Below are 27,568 nucleotides of genomic sequence, written 5' to 3'. Positions count from 1 at the left end.
GATCTGCTTGATGTGGCAGAGAAAGGCACTGAAGCTGCGGCCGCCACCGGAATGAAAATCATTCCTATGTCCGCAACACTGAACCCAACAATTTTATGATTCCACAGGCCCTTTCTGATGAACATCTATGACAGAAACAGTGACACCATTCTCTTTCTAGGCAAAGTGGCCAACCCCAGTCAGTTACAGAGCTCCTAACTGAGCTGTGGGCTTTCACTGAGGAGCAGGGCTACACATCCAACATGCAGGCCTGTGTGTGCAGCCCACACTGTGTGAGCCCAGTGGCCAAGGCCACACTTGGGATGTATCAGTGACTCTGTGACAACCACATGGCTCCACCTGGGGCTCTGGATGCAGTAAACCCTCACCCTGGGCCTGGACACTGTTCCTGTGCTCCTCCATCCTGACCCCTGTTCCTCTGTGTCTGTCTGCCTCTCCCACAAAGCCACTCCCCATACCATGGGAGCAGCTCAGTCCCAACCCAAGCTCTGGTCCTTTCAGTCTTCAGCTTCAGCTGCCTGGTCAGGTCCACATGAGCACAAAGTCAAATCCACCTGCATCTCAGGTCTTGCACTGAGATGGGACTCTGATGCTCTAAGGCCCTTCTAAAGCCTGGGGCCCCCTGGTGCCTTGGTGTGAGTTCAGTCTTTCCCCTCCAGTTCCCTGGGTTCTGTCACCCATGGCCTCTTGCTGGGAGTCTAGACCCCCTGGATCTTTCATTCCTGCAGCTGCTAGGGACCAGATTTCAGGAAACCGCCTCCCCCCCCATTCTGTCCACCACCCCACCCTAGCTTCTCCAGCTGGTTGCCAGTGGTTATTTGTGGGTTCATAGAAGGACTTCACCTGTCCAATGCCCTCTGACCTTGGCACCAGAACACACGTTGCAATGAGCAATAGCACACATCTGGGCACTGACAGCCTCAACAGTGGTCCTTGTCTCTCCTCGTGGAGTACTACTAGACATCCTCCTCCAGCAAACTGGATATAACTCATTGAGACCCTGTGATGGGTTCTGACCTAGAAGTTGTTACTGATCCACTCACAGCTGAGGAAATAGCAGCACAGAGAAACTTGTACTATCCCCAAGGCCATGGAGTTAGTCGTCATAACAGTACGTGTTATCACAACCTGAGGGAAGATGGTGGAGCAATCAGGAAACAATGGGGTTCTGTTCCTGAAGACTGAAGGGTAGCAGTGTTACTTAAGTAATGGAGGCCAGCAAAAAGAGAAAGAGACAGGACGAGTTGTTCCCATGGGTGTTTTCCTTTTTCTGTATCATTCCATCTAGTCCCCCCAGCCTGTGGCATAGTGTCCCCACATTCAGGCCAGCAAGCCCCCTCCCCCCCAGCTCCTCTCTGGAAACACCAGCACAGACACACTCAAAACTGTGCTTTACTTTTTATTCCTCAATGCAGCCAAGCGACTGCCAAATAAAAGATCACGGAATTTATGTATGCAGAAGGTCGAGCAGGTTCTATGTGTTCCTCAGGATGTGCTCCAAGCTGATACGAGCTTACACAGGATGCTAGATAGGACAAGGTTTCCCGTGTGTACTGGACATGGCTCTAGTGCCTAGTGGGCATGGTTCCAATGCCTAGTGGGCATTTCTCTAGAGCCTAGTTGGCCTGCCATTAATCCCCACACCAGGGGCTCAGCAAAGCCCATCTTCTGAGTTATCTGGAGGAGATGAGTTGGTGGTGCTGCGTCCCCCTGGCTTGGAGGACACACTCCATTCTTCCATTTTTGGGGTGCTCAGGGCTGCCCAGGCTGACAGCTTTTGTGTTGCCCAGGTGGCCACAGTGATTCACCCACTGATGTGAAGATTCTCCTCTTCAGGAGTCTCACAATGTCACAATGCTGCTTGTCCCCACTGAAAGAACTCATTCTCCTGGGTGTCTCTTTTGTGTCTCTGGCTGAGCCATGCCCCAGAACTCCCACCCCGCCCCAACCCTGGAGAAGGATGTCCCTCAATCCACTGTGATCTCAGACACTCACAGTGACAAGAGCAGGCGGGATCCCTGTGGTCATCTGACCTTGTGCCTTCTGTCCCTTGAGCCCCACCTTCCTGCTGGCCCAGTTGGTTGAGCACTAGCCAGTGAATGCAAGGGTCAGATACCAAGTTTGTGTCTGTAAGCTTATAGATGTACCCCGGCCCATCAGCTCTGCCCTTGGCAATGCGACTCCGCCCCTGGCTACCTGAGGGGCAGGCAGAGCACCTCCCACCTTAGTTGCATGAGGGTATAAAGACCCCCCAAAAGAGTTCAGGTGCCATTTTCCTCTCCTCTGTGGGAACTTGGCCTTGCCAGTCCTACTGGCAATAAACTCTTTGCTCTATGTGAATTTGTCTATGGTCTGTGGTTCTTCTGGGACAATTTTCCTTTCATTGATGCCAAACCCGGGATAGGTTCCCCGGCAGATTGGCTCACCCATTTTTTTGTGGGGGGCCCAAGCTCCCACCGGGACATAGCCCGAATTCCTAACCAACCCAGAAGACTGCCAAGCTGGCCTCCTCCTAAGCGAACGCTTCCCTGCATCCAACAGTGACAAATTTGCCCTCACACCCAGGGTAAGTGATTTTCTAAACGAGGGCTCGGATCTGATTTTCCGATTTACCATAGGGCCACAGTGAAAATCTTGGCGTCAACTTCCGAGCCCCACTCAATTACCGTAGCATAGGGCCAGAGGGCCACACTCTGCACTCGGTCTGAGACACAGTGATTGGGGTGACGATTCCATGGCTGATTGTCTCTCACATTTCAGCTGACCAGAGTAATACCAAGGACGCTTGGTATTGACTCCTCAGCTCTGCTAATCACTTACCATGGGAGGGGCACAATCTAACATTCCTCAGGACTCTCCCCTGGGCTGTCTCCTAGACAACCTAAAGTTCTAAAACTTGAGTCCGACATTGACCCTGAAGAGCTTATACAATTACGCAATAAAATCTGGCCCTAATATCCATTGGACAATCAGTCCACGTGGTCCATTAATGGGACGCTGGATCCTGATATTACACAGGATCTCACCAACTACTGCAAGCGTTCAGGCAAGCTAATGGAGGCCAGCTACGTAGAGGCTTTCTCTTTACTCTAAACTTGTTCCTGGGACCTCACATTCACCTACTCCAGTACTTCTAGCCACGAGGCCGCCGCCACATAACCCAGACTCTTTTCCAGATCCCGCGGATGAGTTGCCGCCATACCGGACACGTTCAGCAATCCCTCCTCTCATTCCGGTAGGACCTCAGCCAGGGAAGGGGGGGACTTCCATCCCAGGAGGCAGGACTTCCATCCCATGAGGCAGGACTTCCGCCCCCGAAGACGAGACTTCAGCCCCAGGGGATGGGACTTCCTCCTTCAGCACCTCCTATGCCCAACTTCAGTCTGCCAGTTACCCGCTCCCGCACATGCCTGTAACCGAAGCTCCTCTCCGTCAGCACCCCCTCTCCCACCTCAGGACCCCGCAAAAGAAAAAGGCAACTCCACGGGAAAAACAGACACTGGGCGACAGACAAAGCTATGCCGTGGAACACCTTACATGGCTTGTGGATACACTGGGTGCCGCACTTGCCCAATTCCAAATGGCTCAAGGTTCCAATCGCTCCACCCCAGCCCCCCTACTCCCCTTACAGGAGGTGGTGGGGGTAGACGGTAGAGTTCAAGTGCATGTTCCTTTTTCGCTAAATGATTTATCCCAGGTTGAGGCCCGCCTCTGGTCTTTTTCCACCAATCCCACTAGTTACATCCAATCATATAGGGTAACATGGCATGATGTGTATGTAATCTTGAGCGGCACACTAATGCCAGGGGAACAGAAGGAGGTTTGGGGAAAAGCCCGCGGCTATGAGGACGAGGCCCACCAAACCACCCCAGATCACCCAATTAGGACTGAAGCTGTGCCGGACCAGGAGCCCCACTGGGATTACAATTCCCAGGAAGGTCGCCAAAGCAAGAATCATTTTATTACCTGCGTGATGGAGGGTCTCAAACAGGCAGGCTGCAAAGCCATTAAATATGACAAAATGACTGAGGTAATACAGGATACAGACGAGAACCCATCAGCCTTTTGGGCTAGATTATGTCGGACTGTGCTCCAATATACTTAGACCCCAAATCTGTTGATGGACAACGCTGCTTAATGACCCATTTCATTAACCAAGCAGCCCCAGATATTTGAGCCAAGCTAAAAGCACTAGAAAAGGGGCCCCTAACGCCCGCGGGTCAGGCTATGGAGGTGGGCTTTAAGGTGTACCATGGCAGGGAGGAAAAAGCCCAGAAACTAAAGTACCAGATGCTAGCAAAGATCCACCAGCCTCAGGCCTGGCAACCAGCCCCTTCCCGATGGGGTCTACCTGAGTCCTGTTATGGATGTGGAAAAAGGGAGCACTGGAAGGGATCCTGCCCCCTAAGGAAACCATGCTACCAATGTGGCCAGCGAGGCCATAAGGGCACAGACTGCCCGCAGCCACGGAAGACAACCGGGCCATGCCCCCGGTGTGGAAATTTAGGGCACTGGGCTGTGGACTGTCCATTATCCTCTCAGGGACAACGGCCATCCACCCATGCTCCAGTGCCCCCTTCTGATATTCTGGCACTGGCTGAACAAGAAGACTGAAGGGGCCCTGGACTCCTGGACCTGACCACTCCCATCACCACACAGGAGCCCAGGGTAGTGATCACGGTTCCAGGTAGGATGACCTCATTTCTGGTGGACACAGGTGCTTCATATTCGGTGCTCACTGAGTTTCAAGGCCAAACCTACCCAGCTGAAACCTCCATAGTTGGGGTGGAAGGTAAACCTTACAAGCCCCAAAAGACACCCCCTGTTATTTGCCTTTTCTCAGGAGTGACCTTTTACCACTCCTTCCTTATTATCTCCCATTGCCCAATCCCGTTACTGGGTAGAGACCTTATGGCCAGATTCGGGGCCTCCATTACCTTATGCCTCTCCCAATTGACAGAACAGGATAATAATTCGGCCTCCCCTATTATTTCTCTACTGATGGCTTTAGTACGCTCGCCTGGAGACTCCTCAGGGTTCCCTTTCCCCACCTCCGAAGTGGATCCCACAGTGTGGGACACCCACAACACTTCTGTTGCCAAACACCACCTCCCCATTCACATCTCTCTGAGGGGCCCCAGACACTTCCCTTCGCAACCCCAGTATCTGCTCTCCCACAGCAGCCTCTTGGGGCTACAGCCAATTAGCCAAGTACTACTAAGGAAGGGGTTATTATGCCCTGGTAATTACCCCTATAATACACCTACCTTAGTGGTGGCCAAGCCTAAGGGCTCATTCTGCCTAGGGCAGGACCTCCACCTTATAAACGATGCTGTTATTCCCTTACACCCCATTGTGCCTAACCCTTACACATTACTTTCTACAATCCCCCCAACGGTTACCTTTTATTCAGTATTAGATTTAAAAGATGCTTTCTTTACTATCCCCGTATCTCCCTCTTCCCAGGACCTCTTTGCATTTATGTGGACTGACCCTGTCACCCAAACCTCAACGCAGCTCACCTGGACTGTGCTGCCACAGGGGTTCTGGGACAGTCCCCATTTGTTTAGCCAATCCTTAGCAAAAGACTTAGAAGACATGAACTTAAGCCCATCCACCCTTATACAATATGTGGATGATCTTCTCCTTTGCAGCCCCACCAAACTATTGTGTTACAATCATACTGTAACACTCCTTAACTTTCTGGCCTCCAGGGGATACCAGGTCTCACTCAGTGAGGTGCAGACTGTCGATCAGTCTGTGACCTACCTGGGAGTTCAACTTACTCCCACACACAAGGCCATTACAACCCCCAGAAAGCAGTTGATTGCTAACTACCCTACTGCCTCCACTAAGTCTGAGCTTCGTTCCTTTCTGGGCTTGGCTGGGTATCTCAGGGCCTGGGTCCCCAACTACTCTATCTTGGCTCACCCCTTATATGAAGCAGCTAGAGGATCACCGGAGGAACCCCTTTTATCCCCCTCCTCTCTCATCTCCCCTTTCAGGAGGCTCCAACGGGCCCTGTTACAGGCCCCCGCCCTCAGGTTGCCAGATCTTATACACCCATTCCTTCTGTGTGTAACTGAAAATCAAGGCTTTGCATTGGGTGTTCTAGGCCAACAGAGCAGACTTTCATTTGCGCCGGTTGCCTGCCTATCGAAACGTCTGGATCCGATTATTAGGGGATGGGCCCCTTGCCTCTGCACCCTGGCTGCCTCCTCTGTCTTAATACAAGAATCAAAGAAACTAATCTTTGGCACAGTTCTCACTATTCTCTCCCACCATCACCCTTTCTGAGTTACTAACCTACAAGGGGCTAAATACAATGCCTCCCTCCCATATTCTCTCTCTACAGGTGTCCCTGATAAAGAACCCCACCCTAACCTTCCAAACCTGCCCCCAACTAAACCCCTCCACCCTACTACCCATTCCAGATATGGAAACCTCGCCGCTACACTCCTGTGTGGAAACCTTGGAGGACCTGCTGCCTCATCCAACCCACATCAGTGAATGACAACTAAAGGACTTCCATTTTGCTTGGTTTACAGATGGCAGCTCCCTCTTCTGGAAAGGTTCACAGGTGGCTGGGTATGCTGTGGTGTCAATCTCTGGTGTTGTGGAGTCTGGTCCCCTGCCTTTCCAGACCACCAATCAACAGGCAGAGCTAGTAGCCCTAACATGGCCATTTCACCTGGCTGCAGGCCACTCCCTGACAGTATATACATACTCTACGTATGCCTTCTATACTGTCCTTTCTCACACAGCCATCTGGAAAGAACGCGGGCTTCTGACAACCAAGGGGACCCCAGTCATAAATGGCCCCTACATTAACAAGATTTTAGAAGCCTCCTTTGTGCCCTCAGCCATTGGCATAGTCCACTGCAGAGCCCACAGATCAGATGACTCCTTTACAGCTGAAGGAAACAACCCGGCCGATGAGACTGCCAGGCGGGCTGCTATGTCCTCAAAACAATGGGCACTACTACTACCAATAACAGAATGTTCTACCGCTCCCTCCAGACAGGACATTCTTAAACACTTACACTGTCTTTTTCATCCTCACACAGGCTCCTTAAGGGAGTTCCTTAAGCAGAGCCTCCCTCTACCCAATCTTACTCTTGCAATGACCAAAACTTAACACAAAACCTTCAATGAATGATTTTAGCATTTTTTAGTGTTATTCACCAGGGCCTGCTAGTTTTAGCAAGACATTTTAGCATACTAAATACTTTTCAGCTGAAGATAACTGGGTTGGGGTCCCCTGGAGTATAACTGTGCCCACCCAGTACTTGACTCTAGTGTTTAGCCCAATTTTAGCTAGGGGCATTTTACAGTTTTGAATTACTCTCAGGCTAAGATTAGCCGGCTGTTTGAACCCAGCTCCTAGCAGCCTGCACCTTTTCAACTGCCATCTTGCAGAAGGAGACACAGCACATTGTAGACTCTGATGTTTTCCCCATAGACATGTAAATGGACAATAGAAACATGGGAAACAAAAGTATATATTTAAAACTGGTACCAACCTAAAAGACAAAACTAGTCAAGACAAAACAGGACATAGAAATAGAGGCTTTATGCCTTGGAGGACATGTCCAGCGTCCACAAGCTGCCAGCCAGAATGATGGAAAGTCCACAGGGCCCTGAAAATTCTCAGGGGGATTCTCGCCAGTGGAGATTTCCATCGCCTGGCAATCAGCCTGCTGAGGCCACCTGCCAGAGGCCTTTTTCCCAATATAGTAGTCCACACAAAACACAACTAATCAGATAAGGACAAAGACAAATGAAACACGTAGCACAGGCGCAAATTAAAAGTGCAATTGCAGTAAAAATTGTCTTGAGAGGTAAAAGAAAAATCACTAGTCCTTCCCCAATTCCAGGCTGATGGACTGAAACAGCGAGTGTCAGCTCCCCTGCTAGTGCGTGGTTGTAAAGAAAAGATGATGGGGAAGCCTCGTTCACTGAAATGGAGCCACGAGTCGCCCCGTATTATAGCTGTCCTAAGTTAATAGAATCAGGTCAATATCTTCATAATGAGGGGGCTGTGCTACACCTTCGGTTGGAGAGGGTTGAATGACAGGAAAAGTTTGATAGCAAGAGAGAGAAACAGAACCATAGGAATTAGAATAGGTGAAATAAAAGTGGGCCCCGCGGCCGCAATGTTTTGTTTTTCACTTTCACCTTCCTGATGGACCCTGGCAGATGGCAAGAGTGTCTGTAGTGCTCCGACTGCGCTGCTGAGCGACCTAATTTAGCGTCGTTCTCTGAAGGAGCATATGCAGAGGCTGAAAGCTTATTTGATGTTAATTTTTCTTTAACAAAACTGACAGGAGATTGTTCAGGTGTAGCCATCTCTTTTAGCTCTTGCCCGATTCAAGTTTTTACCTCCTTGGACAAATTATTAGCCTTTATAGCGTTCTCCAAGTCAGCCTCTGGCTCAGCAGCTGATGTGATGATAGCATCAGGAGTCAACATGCCCAGGGCTGCACGCATTAATGCCCAAACACATCAAAATGTAACTGGAACCTTGTCACCATACCTATATGCCTTTTCCACATTATTCTTTTCTTGTTCCCAGACTTCTAGATCTAAAATATCTCCCTCCAGGAGCCAAGGATTATACTGCACTACCACCTGCATGCACTCATCTCTGTGAACGCGAGAACATAGCTCCGTTCCGCTTCAGTACCTGGTGGATAAAATTAGAAAAAGGAGTTGATTTAGCTCGACCCATAACCCCGCAATTTTTTTTTTTTTTTTTTTTGGCCAGTCCTGGGCCTTGGACTCAGGGCCTGAGCACTGTCCCTGGCTTCTTCCCGCTCAAGGCTAGCACTCTGCCACTTGAGCCACAGCGCCGCTTCTGGCCGTTTTCTGTATATGTGGTGCTGGGGAATCGAACCTAGGGCCTCGTGTATCTGAGGCAGGCACTCTTGCCACTAGGCTATATCCCCAGCCCCAACCCCGCAATTTTTTAAGAATAGGAACTCACCACACACAGTTCCCTTATCTCCTGTAAATTACACACAGTTCCCTTATCTCCTGTAAATTACACACCGTTCCCTTATCTCCTGTAAATTACACACCGTTCCCTTATCTCCTGTAAATTACAGTTCCCTTATCTCCAGTGAATTGAAAATATCTCTCACCTTCACTCAAGAGCTCAGCAGTTCTGCAGTCTCCTATGGATGAATTATCAGGTCTCTGTTCGAGCGCCATTGTTGGGCCTGGGTAACTGCAGCCATAGTCAGGACTCCGGGGATGCAAGGCGAGTGAACCAATGCATGCTTTATTTCAGGAGGGCCAGGGTTTATATAGGGTTAGAAATAAATTTCACAACTACAGGGTAAAAATTAATACAGCATGATATCTGTCTCAAATACAAAAGTGGAGGATGTTGCTAATATCAGGGAAGAAACTAATACAAAAGCTTTTCTATTACAAGAGGAAATTAATACAAAGATTGTTGATAAAAATAACAAAAGATTCTAACCATTCGAGGCATAATACTAATTATCACCTAGCTACTATTTCCTCAAGACTAATTCACTTTAACCATGACTTCTCCATTAACTTGTGAAGAGACTTTCCTATCTACAGTGAGAATCTTTCACTAAAGGCAGCTGGTCAAGCAAGTCTCCTCAGGGAGACTCTAAGCAGGGGAAAGGGAGATTCTCCTAACAAAAAGTGGCTTCCTTTGGCCTGCAAACACAAGGGAATTCTTTACTGGGAATAGGTTCCCAAGGGCCTATTAGCATGTTAATGAGGCATCAGAGTAACTGTGCCTAGGCTAAGCTTTCCACTGGTCAGAGAAATTAATTCTCCAACAGTGGACAATGTCACAGAAGATCACCAGGCATGCCCCTCGCCCCTCACCTCGACGTCCAATGGAATCCTTGAAATCAGAGAAGCCCAAGCAAGGGATCACAACCAGCAGGCCCCACATCCTCGTCTTCCCCAAGGCCATGCAGTGGGCTGCCACAGAAGAGGCCCAGGCTCTGAGCCAGGTGCATCCAGCCTCCCCCGCCCTTGGGTGACCTCAGCAGGGAACTGAAGCCCAGGGGCTGCTGTGTCAGCCATGCTGGGCCCAGGTCAGCCAGGAGTGGGCTGAGCTGGCAAAGCGAATTTGCATACGAGGAGAAATGGGGACTCACATCTAGTAAGATATCTGCCCAGGGTTAGTGTTATCACATAGTCTTGCAGTCTTCTAAAATCTTCAAATTTCTCTTCTGATATAATGAGCCAAGGAAAGGGCAGTGTACATGGCTGAGTCATGAACTGCCAGGAAAGAAACAACCCAACACCAGAGCTTGTGAGAATAAACACGTATTGTCTCACAGCCTCAGGAATGCAAGAGGGGCTGAGCCTGTTGGTTCTAGCTCAGGGTGTCTCTTCTGAGTCCTTCTTACATTATTGGCCACGACCACAGTTTCCCCATTCAACCTCACTCGTGTGACTATTGGTGGGAAGTCTCTGTGGCCCAATCAGGGCGCTAAGGATCAAACATGACTTCCAAGGAAAGGAGGGTGGAGGGGTGGGGGAGAAGACAGAGAGAGAGAGAGACAGACAGACAGACAGACAGACAGACAGAGAGGGAGACAGAGAGAGAGAGACAGAGAGAGAGGAGGCAAAGCAAATGACTGTGAAAGAGAGAACACAAAGAGAGTCTGTCTTTATAAGTCAGTCCTAAAAACATTCCTCTATTCTTCCTGTCATACTCTTTCCATTACTAAAAGCCATTCAGCAAGTCCAAACACAATGCAAAGGAGCCTCTTCTGAAGGAAGGAGTAGCAGAGAACTTATGGACCTATCAATAAAATGAATCAAGTTTCAAAGCCTAGTAACCCACGAGAGACACACCCATCATTTGAAGAAATGATTGGCAGCTGGGTGCTGGTGGCTCACCCTGTAATCCTAGCTACTCAGGAGGCTGAGATCTGAGGACCACTGTTCCAAGTCAGCCAGCCAGGAAAGTCTGTGAGATTCTTACCTCCAGTTAGCCACCAGGAAACTACAAGTGGGGCTGTGGCTCAGAGTGCTAGAATGCTAACCTTGAGCAGAAGAGCTCAGGAGCAATGCCCACGCCCCAGGTTCAAGTCCCACAACTGACAAAAAGTAAAAAATAAAAAGAAGTAAATGATTGAATGGTGCTGAGAATCCCAGCCCTCAGGAGGCTGAGCAAGAGGATCCTAAGAAACATAGTAGAATCTTGTGTGAGAAACAAAACAAGAAGACTGGATAGATGAACTAATCCACTTAAACTGGTGAGAATACAGGGCTGTGGAAAGGGTGAAGGAGTGCTAGGAAGAGGAAATCCAAAGGAAGAGAAATGGGTGTTCTCCTTTCTCTTCCCTTCCCTATTACATGATTCTTCTTCAGATTGATGGAGAGAGTGGATGGATCTGACCTAAGGAAACCAGCAATTTGGGAGCAGGGCCTAACATCTCCTTTTATAAGTGGAGGAGCTGGCTCTGGAGAGTTCTAGATGCTGCCTTAGATGGCCTGTGCTTTGCTTTTCTGCAATTTCCTTTCCTTTCTCTCAGGAGATCACTGAGCCACACAGCACCCTATATACGTGGTGCCTGCAGAATCCACAGGGATGGCAGAGAAATGAGACAGAAGGAGCCTGGCTCCAGGACAAGGTGAGGCTACAATACCAATCCACTTCAGCATGCAAGAGTCTCTGAGTTCCATCCCCAATTCAATTAAATAATGCAGTTAAATATGTATTCAATGGTGACAATGTTCAGAGACCTGAAGAACATAAAATAGTTATTCATAGAGGGATGGATCTAAACCGAGTGCTTGTGATGTGTGTGTTTGTGAGTGGGCTGGTAGTGTGTATTCAATTGAGGATCTGGGCACTGTTGCTTAGCTTTGTCACTCCAGTTTGGCACTCTACCAGTGGGGCCACAGCCCCACCTTTGGCTTTTTGCTGGTGAATGGACACAAGAGTCTCACAGACTTTCTGGCCTTGGTGGCTTCAAACCACAATCGTCAGATCTCAGTCTCTTAAGTAACTAGGATTACAGATATGATCCATGGGACTCAACCTCATCTGACTCTGAAAGTACACTCCACGGTGTTTATCCAAGCTGGAGACTAGCCAGCAGTGCATTTCTCAGAATGTGCTGCCTGCTTCCTTCCCATTAACTTGCCTCTTAGACATCAGGAAGGCCAGACATAAAGACCAGAGGTCACCCAGATAGTGAGTAGCAGCCTCAGGAAACAGACCACAGCCCTCAGGCCCAAGCTATCAGCTCTCTGCTAATGTTTCTCAGTAGATGTCATGGAAGGCAGTTTGGTTAGGAGCCCAAGGCAGGCCCAAGATGAACTATGAGGAGACCTGAATGTCAAAGTTATTGAGCTTGAAGCAGCAGAAGAGGCAGAAAAGGAAGAAGCCCAAGGCAAAGGAGGCCCCAAAGACCCAGAGAGCCTGGGGACTGGGGCCTTCTAGCAAGCGATCTCTTGATACCCTGTCGCCCAACTCTCTAGGTGTACCTGTGAGGACAGGAAGAGCACTGAGGCCCAGCAACCCCGGGGAAGGATACCCTACTGAACCTAAAGGCGCATAGAGTGACATAGTGCACATGCTTTCACACACACACATACACAGGCACAGGCTCACACACAAACAGGGTCACACACACAGTCATACACACAGAGACACAGGTGCACAAATACAGATGTTTCTCCTTTACTTTAAAAAAAATTGATTCTTTAATTAGGTGTACAAAGAGGTTTAAATTCAACAATTCTGATTATGAGTACATTTTAGATTGATCAATGTCACCCCTTCCACCATTCTGGTTGTGATTGTTGTTTTAAAAAAAACAAAAACTGCACTGAGTGGGGTGTGGGGGAGGAGGTTCCTTTAACTGGATATCCCAGTCGATTTCCTAAGCTCAGGGTACAAGAAGTGATCATCTGGCATTTTCCAATCAGAACAAGCCATTGATTGTCCCTGTCAGTATTTCCTAAGCTGGAGGAGGAGCTCTTCACAGGCATAAATAGTCATCATTAGGGATCAGTCCAGGAACCCCTGCACTGCGGCTGGGTGACCATCTCGCTCTGGATAGAAGCTCTGGGCAGGCAATGCTGAGGTTTGTCCCGGGGAGTGAAGGCCCCGATGCTGCTGGGTGGCGCTGGCTGTGGTCTGGAACCCAGGACTTGTGGAGGGTGGGGGTCTAGGCACTGAGCCCAGGGCTTCAGAGTGGGAGTCGGGACAGTTCTGGGACTGGGTTGGAGAGGGTCCGTGCAGATAGATGTGTGCTGACCCTCCCAACCAATCTCTCTCTCTCTCTCTCCCTCCTAATCTCTCCCTCCTCTTCTCTCCTTTTCCCCTTGCCCCATCTCCCCTCCAATTGCTCCTCCCTTCTCCTCTCCCCTCCTCCCTCTCCCCCATTCCTCCTTGGCCCTTCCTCCTCTTTCTCCCTCAACTTTCTCCTCACGCCCTCCTTCCTCTCTCTTCCTGCTCCCTGTCTCCTCATCTCCTTCCTTTCCCCTCCTCCCTTCTCCTCTGAAGGCCAGGACAGAGCTGGCAGAGGCTGACAGGGAGGAACTCTGTTGCTAGTGACAGGCTTTGCACTCTGGTCACTTGTGCACAGCTCCAGTCTCATGTGGAAGGAGGCGACTCTAGGGGACGCCTCGGGGAGCCAGCCACCTGCATCACTTGTGTCACCTGAGCACAGGACATGCTGCAGGAAGGGGGGATCCAAGGCCTTGGGGGATTGTCTGATCCTTCCCCCCACACATGCGCTCTGCTTTCTCCTCACCTGAAGGCCTTTCCAGCCTGAAGGTGGAAAAAATGACCACACCCAAACCTGGAGGCCTGGAAAGACTATTCCACAGCTGCTGGATCTTTTTGCCAACTGCAAATCAATACACATTTCCAGGACCATCAGAGCTGCAGGCCCAGCCCAAGGAGGCTTGTGTGCCACCCTCAAATAATCTGCACTACATTTAGGCGCTGGCCTGGCCTGGTCTAGGAGCTACGCTTCATGGAGAGCCCGGCAAGTGTGCATAGCTCTCAGACTGCTCGGGGGACAGGGAAGAGACAAAGATAAACAACTTCCTCCTTTCTAATCTTTTCCCTTGACTCTGCCTGCCAGGCTCCTCCACTAGACCACACACACACACACACACACACACACACAGTAGCAATGATATCATTTTCCTCCTTGGTAGAAAGAAACACAGGTCCTGTTGAGTTACCCCAACAGCACCTTCCAGAACCTTCCCTGGGAGATCACACAGCCAACAGAGGGTAGAGGGTCAGAATGCAGGCAGAGTGGGAGGCCATAGGAGATGGCGGCTGAGGCACCAGCTGCTCCTCCCAGGCTTGAAGGCTTCTTTCTTTCCAGAATGAAGAGAATGGCGCTGGCCCTGGTTCTGGGGCTCTTGCTGGCTGTGTGCTGCCACCCCGGTGGTGGCACAGTGGATGAGGAGAGCCCAGTCCAGGAGGAGCAGAACAAGGTTATGCAGGCAGACATGCTCAGCACCATTGCCTCTAGCAACGCCAGATTTGCCGTGGAACTCTTCAAGTTGGTGGTCTTCACATATCCTGATGACAATGTCATCTCTCCCCCGTGAGCATCTCCACCAGCATGGCCTTGCTCTGCCTGGGGGCCCGAGGAACCGCCCTGGCAGAGATCATGAAAGGTCTGAAGTTCAGCCCCACACAGAGCCCCGTGGCCGACATCCACCGGGGCTTCCAGCACCTCGTGCGCACACTCAACCAGCCCCGCGAGCAGCTGCAGCTCAGCATGGGCAACGCCATGTTCATCCGAGAGCAGCTGGAGGTTCTGGCCTCGTTCCTGGACGATGCGCGTGCCCTGTACGCGGCCCAGGTTGTCCCCACCGACTTCGAGCAGCCGGCAGCCGCTGAGCAGCTCATCAATGACTTTGTCAGGAATGAGACCCACGGGAAGATCGTAGACCTGATCAGCAACCTGGACCCGGACACGGACCTGATTCTCGTGAATTACATGTTCTTGAAAGGTGAGCGCCTGTGCTGGGGTCGGGAGGAAACAGAGTTCTGAGCTCTCAGGGTGATCCGTGTGCCCTGGACAGGAAGTGCTAGGGTTGGGGTGACACAGACCCCAGGCTCCGCCCAGTGTCTAGTTGTCTTCATGGGGGTTGCGGTGCCTGGACTCACTTTGGGAAACTCCTTAACCAAGGCTCTGATCTAAATTTTCCCAGACCACAGAAGGCACCAGCCCTCCTTATAAATCCCTCCAACTGGGTGAGATCCATACCCTTTCCAACAGAATCCCCTAACAGGGCAAGCCTGATGCCCCTGCCTGCACATGCCGGAACGGGCGTGTCTGTGCTAGAGAGAGGGCTTTGTCTCTGGTGGGGATCCAGCTGGGGTACAGGGGCCATCTCCATGGGGAAACATAAGGAGGCCCCTAGGAACCCTGGCCACCCAGTTCTACAACCTGGCGCTTCTCTGGCAGGGCCCCACCTGGGGAAGAGCCTCTGGGAGGATCAGACTCCATGTTCTGTGCACCCTAGATTCTGATCACACTGATAGCAACCCAGCAATGCCCACCTCAACCGCCTGGGGGTGCAGTGCAAACTTCAGCCTGAAGGACAGTGCCTGTGACCCAGTCCTGGGGAAGAGGACTGACGGGGGAGGAGGGAGAAAGCAGAGGGCTGAGCCTGCCATGCTGCGGGCACACAGGTGGTGGTGACAAGAGCCCATTCTGAGACCCCAGGAGCAACACCCATGTGATTTCCCCGGATCACGAAGCCATGTGGAGAGCCCAGAGGCTGAGATGGAAACCCAACCGCACTGTGCCATGGCTGGCGTTGGGTCTGAGGCTGAACTGGGGATGGCCCAGAGCAGAAAGATGGGAGGGTCTTAGATTACAGACAGGAAACCCAGCCAGTCATGGAGAGCACAGTACAGAGGGAGCAGAGCTGGAGTTAAGAGAGGACAGGGCCTGGCTGGGTCCACAGCCACCTGAAGTAGAATGGACTGGGAGACCACAGGGAACTCCCAGGGTTTCGTTACCGTCCCTGCACCAAGTTGCAGGTAGAGCTCAGTCTGTCTTTCTGCATACAGCAGTGTCTGGGACTCATAATTACTTACTTCATTTTCCAGAACTAAGGGTTCCCTGCTTGTCCCAGCCTCCAGTAACTTTTGGTGTCCTGCCTTTTCCCCTGCCCCCCACTTTCTCTAATCCCCATCTCTATTGTGCACTCCTGATCCCACAGATTCCTACTCACTTCTCATTTAGCACCAATAACCATGTCGTACTTTCACAGCCCTCTTTCCATACCATAGTTCTAGATCTCAACCTAAATCAAGGGCCTTTTCATTTGACCAAGTATTTCTCCTCACCCAGCCAGGGCTCCTGGCTAGGAGGGACTGTGGGTGGCTGTAGACAGCCTGGGGCAAGCATTGCCATGAAGCTGGACCAAGATAACTCTCTCATGTTCTCTGATCATTTGCTTGCCTGCAGCCGAGTGGGAGACACCCTTTGACCCCGAGGATAACTTCGAGTCTAAGTTCTACCTGAACAAGAGCCAATCTGTGCAGGTGCCCATGATGAAGGTTGAGGACCTGACCGTACCCTACTTGCGGGACAATGTGCTGTCCTGCACCATGGTGGAGCTGAAGTACTTAGGCAATGTCAGCGCCCTCCTCATCCTCCCTGACCAGGGCAAAATGCAGAAGGTGGAAGCGAAGCTGCTCCCTGAGACCCTGGCCAGGTGGAGGAACAACCTGAAGCCCAGGTGTGTTTGCTCCACCAACCAGCTCCCCTAATTCCCAGCTCGCTGAGACTGCGTGACTCATCTCAGGACCCGGCCATGTCTGATGCTCAGGGCTGGGAAAGTCACACAGGCACCGGAAGAAGCTGAGGTTATTCTTCCCTCTGTTGCCTGGCCTGATAGGTTTTCTTAGTTTATGACATCAGACAGAACAAGACACAAGGCTCTCATGGCTTCTAGCATACTCTAAGTTCATGAGCAATTTGCAAGGCAATCCCAGCCCACATGTGCTGGTAAAGGCAGAAGGAGATGGAGCACTTTGCTCATTTGTTTTGTTGTGTTTTTTTTTTGTTTTTTTTTTTTTTTTGGCCAGTTCTGGGCCTTGGACTCAGGGCCTGAGCACTGTCCCTGGCTTCTTCCCACTCAAGGCTAGCACTCTGCCACGTGAGCCACGGCGCCGCTTCTGGCCGTTTTTTCTGTATATGTGGTGCTGGGGAATCGAACCTAGGGCCTCGTGTATCCGAGGCGGGCACTCTTGCCACTAGGCTATATCCCCAGCCCCACTTTGCTCATTTGAAGGCAAAGTGACTCAGGCTCCAAGAATCAGCTCTGCACACATGCACCATTCCTTTCATCCACGATCTATTCTTTTCAATTCTACATTAGCTGAGTGATTATTTAAACAGCTACTAAACCATGCAATGCTGGCTCATGCTTTTAATCCTGACAACTCAAGAGGTTGAGATATGAGGATCACGATTCAAACCCAGCCCAGGCAAGAAAAGTGATGAGCTCCTTATTCCCGATTAACTACCAAAAAGTTGGAAGTGGAGCTGTACCTCAAGTGGTAGAGCAATGACCCTGAGCTAAAAACCTCAGGGACAGCACCCAGGCCCTAAGTTGAAGCTCAGGATTGGTACACACAAATGAAATATTATGTGCTAGGCATGGATTTAGATCATAACATTATATTAGAGAAAAAAGCACACCATTTTGTAATTCCTTCCTTGGGTAGCTTATGTTATAATTGAGAGAAGAGACTAAGAGAGAGATAAAGAGAAACGTAAGCCAGTAAAGCATTTGGTAAATTAGAGGGTGACAGTAGGGAATGTCCAAATGTCCGGCAGGCTGGAGCTGGACCTGGATGGAGTTTGTAATTGTGTCATAGCACAGCTGCTAGGTGATATGCAAGAGTCCACGGGTCAAAGGTAAGGGGAGGTGACAGAGTCCCATGGGAGTTGGGAAAGGGGTCCAAACCGGGGAACAGCCAGCACCCAGGATCTGTGGTCCCAGACCACTCCACCATTCTGTCCCTCTAGACTCTCTCCTCCCTTCATCCCCACAGAGGACCACAGAGTAGGGTTCAAAGAAACATTCTGAGTGGAGAAGTGAAGTGAAGTCCAAATGCCTTCCATCTACAAATGACCAGTGGCTGTGTCTGCATCTGCCAAGCCCATAGTGCACTCCGTAAATACTATTCATTGTTTAAACCCATGAATGAGAGGAAGCACTGCACAGCTAGCCTCCATGGTGGCGCGGCACACCTTCAAGCCTTGACTGTGGTCCCTGCCCAGACCCATCCACTGCCTCCCACAGAAAGCCTCTCAGTTGTCTGTGGGGGAGGTAACTGTGTGTCTGCCCTTGTAAACAGTTGTAGGTTCAAGGTACTGTGCCGGCCCCTCTGCTGAGCTAAGCTGCAGAAAGGCCTTCAGAAACCTTAGCCGGGCACCAATACCACCCTGGAACACTGCCTGGCACATATGAGTACTCACGTGTATTGCCAAACAGTAAGGGGTAAAGCAGAGGCATGCAAGGAAAGGAAGGGATGAGGTCTTCTCTACAGAAGAAGTGGGTGACAGTGGAGGAACCCACACAGGCCACGCTGTGAGACAGAGGGTGCTATGATGTGGTGTTCAGCTGTTGTCTTCTGCTCCAGGTTCATAAATGAGCTCTACCTGCCCAAGTTTTCCATGTCGGGCAGCTATGAACTGCAGAGCATTCTTCCCCAGATGGGCATCAGGGAAGTCTTCACCACACACGGTAACCTGTCAGGAATCACCACACGTCAGCAACTAAAGATCGCCCAGGTGAGTGATCACCTTCCAACTGGGCTTCCAAGCCTGGGCTTGAATGGGCCAGTGAGCACTTAGGGAGGGGACTGGTGAATGTGGACAGACACTTCCACTTGCCCACATCCAGTCACCCACCCTGGGCATTCCCACCCCCAGGACAGCCAGGCCCTGCCCTGCTCCTCCTCCTGACATAATGCAATGCCAGCGGCCCCCTCCCCCACCCCACTGCCTTGTAACTGGATGCCCCTCCAGAAGCCCAGCATGGGAAAGAGCCTGGCCTTGGCCTTGAACAACTGCAAGCACCAGGCACACTCCACTGTGAAGACACAGGCCTTCCACTTTCCTCCTGTTTAGGGCAAGAATTCCCGGCTAGTACCCAGGACCCAATGAGGTAGTAGAACTCAAATGGAGAAGTGTCCCGAATGGTAGAGTAAATATTGCATGCCGAGAGCCGGGAAGAAGAGGGGCCCTCTAACTACATTTCTGGAAGCATGTCAGTGAGAAAAAAGGACCAATACTGCAACACTCCACTGCAACCTCAACATCCTGGGTCCCTGAGCCCAGGCTTAGACCTGTGGAAAGCAGAAGGGAGTGCAGGCTGCTCCCAGCATACAAAGCCCTATCCCCAGCCACATAGAGGAGCGCCCCCTAGTGGCTGGAGAAAGTGCGCTGCCCCTGGCCAGCACAGGCATGGCAGCTTCAAGGTGGAATCTGCTGACAGAAAAATACCTGGTTCTGCCCCTGGCCCTCCTCACAGCAGTGAACTTTAGGCGCAGGAAGTTTCTGGGCTCAGACAGAGAAGACCTGGGTAAGGACACCTCCCCTTCACCCCTGTGGCTCTGAGGGAATCTCTTCTGCCTGTGCATCTCAGACGGCACAAGCAGCCAGCTGGTGGAGGGAGGAAGAGCAAGGAGACAGGCCAGTGGGTGACGCTTGGCACAGGGGTGTCGCCTGGTGGTCCTCGGGCCAGCTGCCTTCTCCTGCACCCCTGGCTTTCATCAGTAATACTCTGGTATCCCCACAGGTGGTGCACTGCACTCTGCTTGATGTGGCAGAGGAAGGCACTGAAGTCGCGGACACCACCAGAATGAAAATCATGACTGTGTCTACAACACTGAATCCAACAATTATACGATTCAACAGGCCCTTTCTGATATACATCTACGAGAAAAACAGTGACACCATTCTCACTATAGGCAAAGTGGCCAACCCCAGTCAGTCACAGAGCTCCTAACTGAGCTGTGGGCTTTCACTGAGGAGCAGGGCTACACATCCAACACGCAGGCCTGTGTGTGCAGCCCAAGCTTCGTGAGCCCAGTGGCCAGGGCCACACTGGGGAGGTGGCTGTGACTCTGTGACAACCACTCAACTGCTCCTGGGACTCTGGCCACAGTAAACCCTCAGCCTGGGCCTGGACTCTTTTCCTGTGCCCCTCCATCCTGACCCCCCCCCCCTGTTTCTCTGTGTCTGTCTATCTCTCCAGCAGAGCCACTCCCACACCACGGGAGCAGCTTAGTCCCAACCCAAGCTCTGGTCCTTTCTGCCTTCAGCTTCAACAGCCTGGTCAGGTCCACATGAGCACAAAGTCATATCCACCTGCATCTCAGGTCCAGCACTGAGATGGGACTCTGTTGCTCTAAGCCCCTTCCTAACTCTGGGGCCCTCTTGTGCCTTGATGTGAGTTCAGTCTTTCCCCTCCAGTTCCCCAGATTGTATCACCCACGGCCTCTTGCTGGGGCTCTAGAACCCCTGGATCTTTCATTCCTGCAGCTGCTGGGGACCAGCTTTTAGGGCCCCCCTTCTGTCCACCAACCTACCCCAGCTTCTTCAGCTGATTGCCAGTGGCTATTTCAGGGTTCATACAAGGACTTCACCTTACTAATGCCCTCTGACCTTTGCATCAGAACACTCATGGGAGCCTAGGAGCAATGAGCACACATCTGGGTGTGCCCTCAAGCCTCAAAAGTGGAACTCATGTCTCACCGTGGAGTACTACTAGACATCCTCCTCCAGCCACCTGGAGATGACTCATTGAGACGCTGTGATGGGCTCTGACCTAGAAGCTATTACTAATCCACTCACAGCTGAGGAAATGGCAGCAGAGAGACACCTGCACTAGCCCCAAAGCCATGGAGTTAGTCGTTATTCCAGTAGGTGTTATCACAACCTGAGGGAGGATGGATGAACGATCTGGAAACACTTGGGGTTTTTCCCCTGAGTACTGAAGCGTAGCAGAGCTGCTTATGGCATGGTGGCCAAGAAAAAGATAGGAAGAGACAGACGAGCTGTCCCCGTGGGTGTCTTCCTTTTTCTGTTGAATTCTATCCAGTACCCCAGTCTGTGGCAGAGTGTCCCCACATTCAGGCCCTCCCCCCCCATCTCCTCTGTGGAAACACCAGCACAAAGCAAAGTGTACTTTTCTTTTTCTTCCTCAATGCAACCAAGCAGAATAACAAATTAAAGGTCCCATAATTTAAATATGCAGAATGTAGAGCATTCAATGTGTTCCACCACGAGTGTTCCGCAGTGATCCGAGCTCACTAAGGCTGCAGGACAGGAAGCGCGTAGAACAGCCAGCCCAACCCTTTCCGTGCCTCGTGGGCGTGGCTCTACTGTGTAGAGGGCGTGGCTTTGGGACCTGGTGGGCATGGCTCCTTCCCTAGTGGGCGTGGCTGTCATCCCCACTCCTGGGGCTCAGCAAGGCCCATCTTCCCAGTTCTCCAGACGAGGTGAGATGCTGGTGCTGCGTCTTGTGACCGTTTGGGGAGTGCTCAGGGCTGCCCAGGCTGACGGCTTTTGTGCTGCCCAGGCGGCCTCAGTGATTCACCCCACAGATGACGTCTCTCCTTGTTCAGCTTATCCAGCCCTACACTCCCCAGGAAACTCAGGCTAGGGCTTCAGGTTTGGGGCCATTCCAAACTCTTCTTGTGAATCAAGATTTTCCAGTGTCCTGGGACTCTGAATAGACTGCATTACCATAAAGTCCCGTTGCTACTTGTCCCTGCTCAAAGACTCCTTCATCTGGGTATTTCCTCTGTGTCTCTGGTCTAGCCATGCCCCAGAACTCGCACCCTGCCCCAACCCTGGAAAAGGATCTCCCTCAATCCACTGTGAGCTCAGACACTCACAGTGACAAGAGCTGGCCGGACCCCTGTGGTCATCTGACCTTGTGCCTTCTGTCCCGAGAGCCCCACCTTCCTGCCAATAGGAGCCTCTGGCCAGCCAGTCCGTTCTCCAGCCCTCAAGAAGTTCCCAACAGGAGTGGGAGTCGTGGCCCAGTTGGTGGAGTGCTAGCCAGTGAGTGAAAGCATCAGATAACCAAGTTGGGGCCAGGTCTCAAACCTAAAAAACAAGACAAGAAAAGATATAACCAAACCACTGGGGATAGAATTGTGGTTCATTGGAAGAATGTGAGGTTCTGCTTTGGGGAGCCACTCCAGAGGCCCCTGTGGTTGATGGAGGCCTTGAAACACAATGTCCCTGCAGCCCTTCTGGTCCTGGGAGGTGTCACAGAAGATCACCAGGCATGCCCCTCCCCATCCCTTCCACATCCAATGGAATCCTTGCATGCACAGAAGCACAGTGCATACGATCACGACATCCAGGCCTCAGGTCCTCGCCTTCCCCAAGGCCCTGCGGTGGGCTGCCACAGAAGAGGACCAGGCTCTGAGCTGGCTGCATCCAGCCTCCTCCTCCCCCGTATGACCTCAGCAGGGAACGGAAGCCCAGGGGCTGCTGTGTCAGCCATGCTGGGCACAGGTCAGCCAGGAGTGGGCTGTGCTCGCTGGACAGGGTGAGTGCGTGGACTGGAGGTTCAGCATCCCTGCTCTCATTCCGACTAGTGACCTCCTGGATTTGTCTTCTGCCCTGTAGAGCAGAAAGAACAGTCAATACGACCCATGTCTGCTGGAGGCGGGGACAGCTCTTAAGCCTAGAGAAGAGAACAATCATGAAGGCCAGGACTACAATCCAAGTCCTGAGACATCTGTGGGATGAGGGAAGGAAAGCGAATTCACAAGATGAAAAATGGGACTCACATCAAATAAGATATCTGCCCAGGGTTAGTGTTATCACATAGTCTGGCTGTCTTCTGAAATCTTCAAATCTCTCTTCTGATATAATGAGCCAAGGAAAGGGCAGTGTACATGGCTGAGTCATGAGCTGCCAGGAAAGAAACAATCCAACACCACAGCTTGCAAGAATAAACACATATTGGCTCATAGCATCAGGAATCCAAAGAGGCTGAGCCTAATGGTTCTTGCTCAGGGTGTCTCTTCTGATCCCTTCTTTTATTATTGGCCAGGACCAAAGTTTCCCATCCAAGCTCACTCGTGTGACTATTGGTGGGAATTCTCTGTGGGCCAAATCAGAGGGCTGATCAAACATGACTTAAAGAAAGGAGGGGGAGGGTTGGGAAGGACAGGGAGAATTCTGGAAAAGTTGAGTGAGTTCTAGGATAGGGTTCTAGATGTAATTCACCAGAATCAGGGCCGTGTCCTGGTCCAGGTTGCGGATCAGGTCTATGATCTTCCCGTGGGTCTTATTCCTGACGAAGTCATTGATGAGCTGCTCAGCGGCTGCTGGCTGCTCGAAGTCGGGGTGGGGGGGGAACAACCTGGGCCGCATACAGGGCCCGCGCATCGTCCAGGAACGAGGCCAGCACCTCCAGCTGCTCTCGGGTGAACATGGCGTTGCCCATGCTGAGCTGCAGCTGCTCGCGGGGCTGGTTGAGTGTGCGCACGAGGTGCTGGAAGCCCCGGTGGATGTCGGCCACGCGGCTCTGTGTGGGGCTGAACTTCAGGCCTTTCATGGTCTCTGCCAGGGTGGTTCCTCGGGCCCCCAGGCCGAGCAAGGCCATGTTGGTAGAGATGCTCATGGGGTTGAAGAAGAAATTCTCATCTTGACTCGTGAGGAGCACCCGCTGGTAGAGTTCCAAGGCAAATTGGGTGTTGGCAATGTCAAAGGGGCTGAGCATGTCCGCCTGCATAACCTTGTTCTGCTCCTCCCGGACTGGGCTCTCCTCGTCCACTGTGCCACCCGGGTGGCAGCACACAGCCACCAGAACCAGGGCCAGCGCCATTCCCTTCATTCTGGAAAGAAAGAAGCCTTCAAGCCTGGGAGGAGCAGCTGGTGCCCCCAGCCGCCATCTCCTACCGCCTCCCACTCTGCCTGCATTCTGACCCTCTACCCTCTGTTGGCTGTGTGATCTCCCAGGGAAGGTTCTGGAAGGTGCTGTTGTGGTTACTCAACAGGTCCTGTGTTTCTTTCTACCAAGGAGGAAAAATGATATCATTGCTACTGTGTGTGTCTGTGTGCACGCGTGCTTGAGTGAATGTGCACACGCGTGATTTGTGCCTGTGTGTGTGTGTGTGTGTTGTGTGTGTGTGGTGTATAGTGGAGGAGCCTGGCAGGCAAGGCAGGGGAAAAGATTAGAAAGGAGGAAGTTGTTTTTCTTTGTCTCCTCCCTGTCTCCAGAGCAGTCTGAGAGCTCTGCACACTTGCCGGGCTCTCCATGAAGCACAGCGCCTAGACCCGGCCAGGCCAGCTCCTAAATGTAGTGCAGATTATTTGAGGGCAGCACGCAAGCCTGCTTGGGCTGGACCTGCAGCTCGCATGGCCCTGGCAATGTTTATTGATTTGCAGTTGGCAAAAAGATCCAGCGGCTGTGGAATCTTTTTTCCAGCCCTCCAGGTTTGGGTGTGGCCATTTTTTCCACCTTCAGGCTGGAAAGGCCTTCAGGTGAGGAGAAAGCAGAGTGCATGTGTGGGGGGAAGGATCAGACAAGCCCCCAGGGCCTCGGATCCCCCCTTCCTGCACCACAACTTGTGAGAATAAATACATATTGTCTCACAGTGTCAGGAATCCAAGCGGGGCTGAGACTGGTTGTTGGTTCTTGCTCAGGGTGTCTCTTCTGAGTCCTTCTTACATTCTTGGCTCGGAACAAAGTTTCCCCCATCCAAGCTCACTCCTGTGACTACTGGTGGGAAGACTCGGTGGGCCTAATCAGAGGGCTGACCATAAATGACTTCCAAGGAAAGTAGGGTGGAGGGGTGGGGAGGAGAGAGGGAGGGCTCTGGAAAGGTTGAGTGGCTTCTAGGTAATGTGTGTTCTCCTTACTCTGCCATTCGCTATTACACAATTCGAATCGGATCTGATAGAGAGAGTGGCTGGATGCGACCTAAGGAGTCCAGCTCCAAACATCCCCTGTCATAAGAGGCGGACCCGGCTTTGGAGGGTTCTAGAAGGTGCTGCCATAGATGGCCTGTGCTTTGCTTTTCTGCAATTTCCCTTCCTTTCTCTTGATCCCTGGAAAGCACTGTGCCACAAAGCACCCTGTATACATGGCGCCTGCAGAATCCACAGGTGTGGCATAGAAATGAGACAGAAGGAGCCTGGCTTCAGGACAAGGTGGAGCTACAATACCAAACCACTTTAGCAAGCAGGAGTCCATTTACAAGCAAAAGTTGTATCCTCAATTCTACTAAATAATGTACTTAAATATTTATTCAACGGTGGCAATATTCAGAGTCCTAAAGAACATAAAACAGTTATTCAAAGAAGGATGGATCTAAACCAAATACTTGTGATGTGTGTGTTTGTGAGTGGGCTGGTAGTGTGTATTCAATTGAGGATGTGGGCACTGTTGCTTAGCTTTCTCACTCCAGTTTGGCACTCTACTAGTGGGGCCACAGCTCCACCTTTGGCTTTTTGCTGGTGAATGGACACAAGAGTCTCACAGACCTTCTGGCCTGGGTGGCCTCAAACCACAATGATCAGATCTCAGCCTCTTAAGTACCTAGGATTACAGATGTGAGCCACTGGGACCCAACCTCATCTGTCTCTGAAAGGACAGTCCACGCTGTATATCCAAGCTGGACAGTAGCCAGCAGTGCATTTCTCAGAATGTGCTGCCTGCTTCCTTCCCATCATCTCTCCTGTTAGACATAAGGAAGGCCAGACATAAGGACCAGAGGTCACACAGGTAGTGAGTAGCAGCCTCAGGAAACAGACCAAAGCCCTCAGGCCCAAGCTATCAGGTCTGCTAATCCAGAGGTTTCCAGACCTGACATTGTGGAACCTGGAGGGATTCCACCAGGTTTCTCAGGTGCTGTCATTGAAGACCGTTTGGTTAGGAGCCCAAGGCAGGCCCAAGGTGAAGTAGGAGGAGACCTGAACTTCAAAGTTACTGAGCTTGAAGCAGCCATGGAGGCAGGGGAGGAAGGAGGCCAAGGCAAAGGAGGCCCCAAAGACCCAGAGAACCTGGGGATTGGGGACCCCTAGCAAGGGATCTCTGGACACCCTGCCCCGCCCCTCTAGATTCCCATGTCAGGAGGGGCAGAGTGCAGAGGCCCACCAAGCCCGGGGAAGGATACCCTACTGTACCTAAATAACCACGAGAAACATAGCACACACACACACACACACACACACACACACACACAACACACGCGCCCACACAGGCACAAATGCACACATGCGGGTGTACAAATAAAGATGTGTCTGCTTTTACACTAAAAAAATCATCTTTAAGTACTTGTACAAGGGGCTTTCATTTCCACACAGGTCATTTTAGAAAGTGACTTCAAAATAAGTGCACCAATATGTGAATTGCATAGCTCTCCCGTCTTTTTTCCTACATACATAGGTTTTCCCATGTGCCTCTATGAGCATTTCATGATCAACAAGCACATTGAGCAAGGGGTAGAGTGGTGGTGGTGCTTGTGATTTTTTCTTTTACAGAACAGATCTTAGGGTGGGGAGGAGATTCCTGTCCCTGGCTATCCCCAGAGATTTGCAGTTCACAGGAAGTGACAGGCCACTGACCTTCCCTGCCAGCATTTCCTAAGCAGGAGGAGGAGGAGCCATGCACGAGCATAAATAGCCATTAGGAATCAGTCCAGAAACCCCGGCATTCCAGCTGGGTGATCAACTCGCTCTGGACAGCAGCTCTGGGCAGGCAACGCTGAGGTTTGTCCCTCGTAGTGAAGGCCCCGTGGCTGCTGGGTGGCGCAGGACTTGTGGAGGGTGGGGGTCTAGGCACCAAGCCCAGGGCTGCAGGGTGGGAGTCCGGACATTTGTGGGATGTGGTTGGAGAGGTTCGTCCAGATAGATGTGTGCACACCTGCAGAGGGGGCAGGGCGGGATGATGTTGCCTGTCAGCTCTGTGTGCATCACTGGAAGGAGAGAGGAGCTGCCATGGCCCGGCCTCGCACTGGGGCCTCTGTCAGGAGGGGGGTTGTGGAAATGGGCAACCAGGGGCAGACATCGAATGCCCCACAGTGGTTTGGGGAATCCCATGGCAAGTGTGTCAGTGGGGTGGGTGCCCAATTCTCAACCAGGCTCCTCAGTCAGCCATAAACAGAGAGAGAGACAGAGACAGAGGGAGGGAGAGAGAGAGAGAGAGAGAGAGAGAGAGAGAGAGAGAGAGAGAGAGAGAGAGAGAGAGAGAGAGAGAGAGAGAGAGCTCTCAGCAATAGAGCCAGACCTCCAATGTGGAGAACTGAAATGAACAGCAGGGTGCAGTGGGGATACTGTTGTTGAACCTTTTCCTAAAACAGTGGATGCCACAGAGAGGAAACAAACACTAGAGACAACCAGGCCACCACTGTCCATGGGGTTCCAGATAGGATTTCCAGGATGCCAGGCCCCTCACCCCTGCTCCTCTTCCTCTTCCCCCCTCCTCTGTCTCTCTTGCCCTCTCCCTCTCTCTCCCTCTTCCTCTCTCCCTCCTCTTCTCTCCTTTTCCCTTTTCCCTATCTCCCCTCTAATTGCTCCTCACTTCC

At 51.6% G+C, this 27,568-nt stretch overlaps 1 protein-coding gene and 1 long non-coding RNA gene across 2 annotated transcripts; one reads left to right on the top strand and one right to left on the bottom strand.

Moving 5' to 3' along the window:
* Positions 1-641: 641 nt before the first annotated feature.
* On the bottom strand, positions 642-20,631 carry LOC125345071. Its single transcript, XR_007209701.1, has 3 exons — positions 20,284-20,631; positions 1,854-1,870; positions 642-653 (listed from the first exon to the last, which is right to left on the bottom strand). It is a non-coding gene; the product is annotated as an uncharacterized LOC125345071 (long non-coding RNA).
* Positions 14,643-20,139, top strand: LOC125345069 (alpha-1-antichymotrypsin-like). Its single transcript, XM_048337313.1, has 4 exons — positions 14,643-14,994; positions 16,464-16,737; positions 18,650-18,800; positions 19,810-20,139. The coding sequence occupies exons 1-4, from the start codon at positions 14,649-14,651 to the stop codon at positions 20,017-20,019; spliced, it is 981 nt and encodes a 326-aa protein (XP_048193270.1). The 5' UTR covers positions 14,643-14,648; the 3' UTR covers positions 20,020-20,139.
* Positions 20,632-27,568: the final 6,937 nt, after the last annotated feature.

Source organism: Perognathus longimembris, unplaced genomic scaffold (assembly GCF_023159225.1).
Source record: "Perognathus longimembris pacificus isolate PPM17 unplaced genomic scaffold, ASM2315922v1 HiC_scaffold_5281, whole genome shotgun sequence".
Lineage (NCBI taxonomy): Eukaryota > Metazoa > Chordata > Mammalia > Rodentia > Heteromyidae > Perognathus > Perognathus longimembris.
Note: the sequence above shows the minus strand (reverse complement) of the source record. Positions and strands in the feature narration are given on the sequence as shown.